General features: G+C 65.4%; 1 protein-coding gene across 1 annotated transcript; it reads right to left on the reverse strand.

The window, feature by feature from the left end:
* Nucleotides 1–5,298: 5,298 nt before the first annotated feature.
* Nucleotides 5,299–6,236, reverse strand: EMIHUDRAFT_45929 (hypothetical protein; the record flags this gene model as incomplete). The annotated part of the gene is made up of 2 exons (XM_005788189.1): nucleotides 5,299–5,643; nucleotides 5,709–6,236. Coding segments are annotated over 2 exons (873 nt in total), but the record flags the coding sequence as incomplete, so codon positions are not given.
* Between the last annotated feature and the right edge of the window lie 893 nt (nucleotides 6,237–7,129).

The following is a 7,129-nucleotide window of genomic DNA, read 5'->3' on the forward strand; positions in this document are numbered from 1 at the left end:
GGAGAGGAGAGGAGGGGGAGAGGGCGGAAGAGAGGAGCGCCGCGCCTCGAAGCTGTCCCCGCCGTCCAGCCCATACCACCGGTCTCCGCCGCCGCCTACGCGAAGCTTCCGAGACGCTTCACGGCAACAGCCCGCTCCTACCTCTGCACCGCTGCGATTCTGCTGCCGCCTCCGCCGTAGAAGCCGCTGAGGTCGCGACGCGAACCGCCACCGTAGCCGCCGCCGCGGTCGCCACGGTCACCGCCGCGGTCGCCGTAGCCGCCGCCGCGGTCGCCGTACCCGCCGCCGCCGCGGTCTCCGTACCCGCCGCCGCCGCGGTCGCCGTACCCGCCGCCGCCGCGGTCGCCGTACCCGCCGCCGCCGCGGTCGCCGTAGCCGCCGCCGCCGCGGTCGCCGTAGCCTTGGCGGCCGCCGCCGCCGACGCTCATGTTGCTCATGAGCGCCTCGAGATTGCGTCCGCCGCCGCCGCTCGGCGGCGGTCCGCCGCCACCGCCGCCGCCGCCGCCTAGTGGAGGAGAGCGAGCGCCGCGGTGAGAGGACTAGCGAGGGGTGCGCGGAGCAGGCGCGGGTGGTGGCGTAAGCGAGTGTGGCGCAGGCGGCGCTCGGCAGGCGCCCGGGCCGGGCCCGATGGGAGAGCAGAGGGCCGGGTCGTGTGCAGGCTCGGGCCGCTCGGCGCCTGGTGCGGAACCCTGTTGGTTCCGCAGATGAGGAGGAACATAACCGCCTGCGGTGGTGGCGCGCGGGGCGGGAGCGCGGTGAGGCCGGACCGAGGCGGCGCTGCCGGTCGGGCGAAAAGGCGGCGCGCACCCATACACTGGGTCCGAGAGGACAGGAAAGAGACTTGTCTGAAGTAGACGGAGGATCGCCCACGTCGTTCGCCCAAGTCAGAAAAAGAATGTCGAGGTCCCTCCGAGTGCTTATCAAAAAAAAGGTTCACCAAAAAAGGGTACACAACGGGAACAATATACCTACAACGGGAGCCGCCTAAGCGACCCCTGCGAGGACGGCGAGTCACTTAGGCTCCGAGGACTAGACTGGAATCGCCTCAGAAAAAATTAGTCTTTAAGGGAAAACGCCGCGCCAACGAAGAAGAATTTCGCGCGAGAGCCGCAGGCGAAATACTCGTACACACATGAGCGATGAGACGATCGCGCTCGTGGGCGAGCTGCCCAGAAAATATACGATGCCGTATACTACGAAATGTATGATCAACGGCGTATACAACAGGCGCTCGGAGCTTGTCAATGGCGCGCCGTCCTACGTCAAGGCCAGTGGCGAGAGGTACATGCTGTGGCATGTGAGCGTGTGGGGTTGGTGTGTTGGCTTCGCGAGCGACAAAGGTAAACCACGGGGCTACATCAGGCTCTCATCGGACAAGAAACGGCTCGAGGACGCGATCGGCACTTGGCAGGTCCCCATGAATGACGGTTCCTGGCTTGACGCGCCCGGCCTGCGGCTCCTCCGGCACGTGCCGCCCGCCGACGAGGTGTCCGTGGTGGGCGAGCGGACGCGCGACCAAAAGGACGCCGAGGGCCGCAAGCGCGCCATCGACCTCACGGAGGGAACGATGGAGACGCCGCGCAAGCGGAGCCGCGTCGACGACGTCGAGACGCGCGTGGCCAAGGCGCGGTCGCTGTGCGCTTCGGAGGTGGACGCGCGGGCGCACGAGCTGATGGAGGAGCCTTTTCGGGACTTCCTAGCCAAGAAGATCGGCGGCGCAGAGCTTGAGCGCCGGCGAGAGGCCGCGCGCGAGCAAGCGGAGAAGGAGCACCCGCCGCTCAGCGCCCTCGACAAGGCCTTCGCCGCGTACACTGCGGCGGCGGCCGCGGAGCAGGCGGCGGAGGCGAAACGCGAGGCGGCCGAGGCGACGCTCGAGGCGGCCCTGCACGCGCTGGAGAAGAAAGGCGAGGCGGGGCCATCAGGCGTGAAGGCCGAGGCGTGATCATCTGTCGCCTTTTGGCGCCGACGCGCAGAGCGCGCGGTGCGCGCGCCTCCCTAGACTACGTTTTGTGCATGAAGCGAGTCGTACTCTATGGAGTTGTATCCTGTTGTCTCCATGGGACGGAGGCCCGCCGAGCGAGTGCGAGCCGCATCGGCGGCCATGTCTCCCGCCGCCGCGAGCGAGTGGCGCAAAGAGGCAGCGTCGCGCATGCTTTCCGAAACGTTTACTCGTCTTGCAAACTCATTCCATGAGCAAGTACGGCTATCTCCTATCTCTAAATCTATCGCCGGCACGGTACGTCTCGAGAGATATTGTGAGAGGTGTAACGTGTGTATATAGAGCCCGCGGCCCGCGCGCACGAGGGGTACGTCCGCTCTGCGAGCCCCCCTCCCCCCCAGCCCCAGCCACCTTCCCCGGTCCCAGCCCGCCCAGGCCCGGCCCGGCACAGCCGGGTACCCAGCCGCACAGCACAGCCGCTGGCGCCGCGCTGCGAGCTGCCCGAACCAGCTGTGCAGCTCTCACCTCTCCCTCGAGCGCTGCTCACCGCGCAGCGGAGGCCGGAGCCTGCGCCGCCGCCGCCCTGCGCCCACACCGAGGAGTCATCAGAGCAGGTCCACCCTGTCCCTGTCCCCGCCGCCGCCCCAGGGGGTGCTCTCCACCGACAAACAGTCGAAGATACCGAAGCAATCCCGCACGCATGCCCTCCAAAAGGACCCCCTCAACACCCCCACCTCGAACCCATACATCGCACCAAACTGGACACCAGTGACGCGGGTACGGCGGCCCGGGGTCAAGGGCCGCGCGGGAGGAGGAGGCACGCTTACCCATCACCAGGGCCACCCCGGGGGTTCACCAGGGGGTAGAGGCGGAAGCGGCGAGTGAAGCCCCTTCCCGCCGAGGGCCCGCACCCAAGGGCGCAGAGGCGGAGGCGGCATGGGAAGCTGCCGCGAGCCGCCTTGCCCCCTCGGGCGTCAGCGGCGCGCTTGTGCCCCCGCAGGTGTCTTTCGCGGGGGACCGAGCCAAGCGCCAGAAAGTGGAGACTTCCGGGAACCTTCTCTTATCAGAGACCTCGGGAGGACAGCATGGCTTCACAGTGTACGCTGACGGCCCGCACCGGCAGGGAGGCGGCGCTGACCGCCTCCCCCGCCTGGAGATTGTGCAGCGACGATTTCAAGAAAACTGCTAAGTTCCCGCCCTTTTGTAACGCCCCGTTCCTTGTTGTCGTTGACGAACTGCAATCACCGCGCGGCTCGCAGTTGCCCCCTGCCCCCGGCGGCTTCCCCTCCCCCTGCGATGATCGAACCGCTCGCCGAGCCGCCGCCACGCCGCCGCCGCGCGCGGATTGCTTTCGTGTGCTGCGCAGGCGTCCTCGCCTTGCACGTTGCCGTTGCCGTCACTGTTGGCCCTGCTGGGCCTCCGCCAGCTCCGAAGCTGGATAGCTTTGGGGTTGCTTTTGAGGTGATTCTGCTAGCCACTACACACTATAGCACGCGAACTTGCAGCTCGCTCGCCGGTGGCACGATCTGGGCGTGGAACGTGCACACGTCTGACCTGCACCTCACCACACTCGCTACGGCTCCCACGATCTGCAAACTCAGGCCCCCTGGCCCCCAATAGAATCACATTCGCACCCTCCGCGCGCCGTTGACTCCCACTCGGCCGCAGGAGCGGGGCGGGAAGCTCGTCTGGAGCCACGAAGGGTACAACGAGGTTGTGGAGGCACCGGAATCGCACGGCCAGCCGGGTGACACAGACACTTCCAAGCTGTAGTGAGGAGAGGACCCCCACGGCTCTCTCCTCATCCACTGCTCCCCCCTCATGCCTGCAGCCGGCCCGCTGCTCACCGAGATGCTGTGGGGCTACACTACCACCTGCGACAAAAAGAACAGGCAGTGGGACGACGTGTATTGCGAAAACGGCGCTCTACTTCCAGACGGCGCGTCGATGGGTTACCAGAAGAACTCCTTCCTCTACAAGGCCAAAATGAGCGACAAGGGCTGCGACTGGACCAGCGGCCTACGCGAGCCCTGCTTTGAGTGTTGCCGAGGCCACAGGCACGACGTGCTAGCGGTGCCGCAGGAGAAATTCTCCGACTATGTCTACGAGCCGATCTACATCGAGCTTTTTTTCAAGCCGGTGGTGATCCCGACGCTTGACCTCTTCTATGACGTCTACATTGTCATCATGCCGCGCGCCTTCGTCTGCACGCTGACCTTCAGTATCTGGTGCCCCGCGCCCACGCACGACGATTATCGCAGCTGGTTGTTCAAGTCTGGCGGGGACGATGAGGCGTAGGGCCGTAGCCAGAAACTACCGCGCGGGCGAGGATTCTCCGTGCTCCGAGGCACACGCACAGCCCAGTACAGCCCAGTGATGACAGTGAAACTGTGAGTCATTCGGCAGTGTCTTCGCACACAACAATTATTTCATATTATTTTGAGAGAGCTGAGAGGCCGCCGGCGCGGCGCGCGCGCGCGCGCGCGCCGCGCGCGCGCTCCCTCCCCAGTGCTCAAACTTTACCGGTATGAGACCGGTATTTTGGTGATATTTTGATTAGTTTTTTGAGTGGTATGGTATAGTGGTATGCGAAAGTGGTATGCGGGGTGAAGATTAGTTTTAGCGGACAGGATCGATGCCGTCGCCGGACGCGGCGGCGAGCGAGCCGCACACGGGCGCCGGCGTGGCGCGTCGGCACACCCTGCACTGCGCAGCAAGGAGACGAAGGCGAAGCGGCGGAAGCGAAAGCGCGAATGAAGACCACGTGTGGCGCGAGATCTGGCCGGCGATGCCGAGCGACGCGAGGCAATACTTTAACGCAACATGCGACATGCAATACCCCCCACAGTGGTGTGAGCAACCATACAAGTACTTCTATAGCAGAGATGCACCCAAGCCTTGGCGGGCGAGGGACGTAAGAATCAAAGCCTCGAGATAGGGAGATGTGTTGTTGTCGAGATAGTGCCAAACCCACGCCGTGCGTCTCGCGCCCCGAGCGAGAGCGAAAGCGCCGCGGCGTGCTCAACCGCGGCCTACGGACGGAAAATCCACTCATCACATCCTCAGCGCGAGGAGGCCTGCCCGCCCCGGCAGCAGCGTGCGCCTGCAGCAGCGTGCGGCGAGCCGTGTGGGCGGGTGCGAGGGCGCGCGTGCTTCGGGGTCGTCGCATTCTGCGACGCGCTTAGGCGCTGGCGTTGGCCCGCATTCCTGTGGGGCACGCCCGCCGGCGCCGCGGGCATCCCGAACCCGCTCACCGCGAGGAGTAGCAGCGCCGCGACGGCGGCCGCCTGGACGAGCCGCGCCGGAGATCTCTTCGCGGCCGAGGCGGCGCCCTCCTCGCCTGCAGCCTCGAGCTCGCTGCGGGCGCTGGCGTACCACACGCCGCCCGAGAGGGCGACCACGCAGCCGAGCACAGCCTGCCACGAGCGCGACTCACCGAGGACAAAGATGCCGAAGGCGACGACGGCAAACTTGTTGCTGTTTGCGAGCACCATCAGCGTGGAGGCGGAGACGAACTTTTGGAGGTGGATGGCGGCGTAGCTGATGGCGACGCCGTTGATGCAGCTGAGGAGGAGCAGCGCCCACTGCCTCGCGTCAAAGGCTGCGATCTCGTGCACGTGACCAAGCTCGCCGAAGCGCGTCGGCGAGAGGGCAAGCGGGACGAGCAGCAGTGCGCCCACGCCGTTGTTGATCATCATCATGCCCTGCCCGGGCGAGATGGAGTCAGCGGTGAACGAGCCTAACCTCTACCTCCACCCGTATCCCTCACCTGCTTGGAGACGTCGATCGGGTCGAGTGCGATGAGGGTGCGCTGGACGAGGCGCTCGAGCACGGCGGCGCACAGGTTGATGCCCATGAAGAGGAAGCCGAGAGGCGACGAGTGCAGGTCGTTCCGTGCGTAGAGGATCACGCCGGCGAGAGAGAGGGCCATCGCGAGCATTGTTTGCAGGTCGATCTTTAGCGAGCGGTCAATAAACGCCTCGGAGAGAAGAGCAGGCACGGGTGCAAGGTTTCGCACGACGATAAACGCGCCCATGGTGGCGTGATCAAGCGCGAGCATCGACGTCGAGAGCATCAAGGCAAAGAGGGGCGGCACGGCGCGGGTCCAGCGCCACACGTCTCGTGCCGACCCAAAGCGAATCGCCCTGCGCATGCCCGGCACGACGACGATCGTCACGACGGTGAAGAGCATCTGGATGATGACGATGGTGATGGGCAGGTGGGAGCCTCGCATCACGAGCTTATTGACGATCATCATTCCCGCGCTCGCCGCCATGAAGGCCACGACTGCGGAGAGGACCTCGAACCGACGAACCATCGAGGCGGGCAGAGCGGCGACGGTCGAGGCGCTCTCCTCTCCGCCCTTCTCGCCCTTCTCGGGGACGAGCCTCTCCATCGCGTTGGCGTCGGCGGGCAACCGATAAAGAATTTAAATCGCACTCTCTCACGACAACACCGATAAACCGGAGAACTAGGAGAGCGCAACCAGTAGGAGGCCCGCGCTTGCCCCCGTGCCGCCGGGTGCAACCTGTCCTATACGAGAGATGGGATTCCTGTCGTGAGGGTGAACCCCCTGCCCAGCCCCCCTCCGTGTCGCGATGCGCTCCCTGCGATCTTTGTGCAGGGTTCTTTGTGGGTGTGGTCGGCGACTAGCCGGGGTCGTCCTCCCGATGGGGGACTAGCACTAGCCGTCTTCCACATGGTCCCTCGGGTCCCTGCTGCTCCTAATCTCTTCGTACATCCTCCTGCTGATCTCCGCAAAGTCCTGCTCCCTCCCTCGTCTCACCCTGCGCGTCTGCTCCGCCTCACCGTCTTCTGCCCTGCGTCGTCTGGCGACGGGTCCTCCATAGTCGGTCGAAGTCGCCGCCCTCCTCGTGCCTCTTCCCAACGTTCCCTCGGCGGCCGATGCCGTCTGCTCCGGCTCCCCAGTCCCCGGGTCTGCCCTGCTCTCGTCTGCGCTAGTTTCTGCTTCGTCCTCACCGGCGTCTCTCCTCTTCCCTCTCCCCTTCTTGTATGCTTTGCACATCGCGTCGATTCCTGTTCGCGTGAGCACCAGCCTGAAGCCCGCTAAGAGAGATATGTGTGTTGGCACCTCGTGATTTGAGAAGGGCGAAAGGGCTCTGTCTCTGTGTATCTGCGTCGCCACGTATCCGAGGCTGGCAAGAAAGGCGAATCCGCGCCGCTGGGGGG

This window comes from Emiliania huxleyi (assembly GCF_000372725.1).
Source record: "Emiliania huxleyi CCMP1516 chromosome Unknown EMIHUscaffold_1371, whole genome shotgun sequence".
Classification (NCBI taxonomy): Eukaryota; Haptophyta; order Isochrysidales; family Noelaerhabdaceae; genus Emiliania; species Emiliania huxleyi.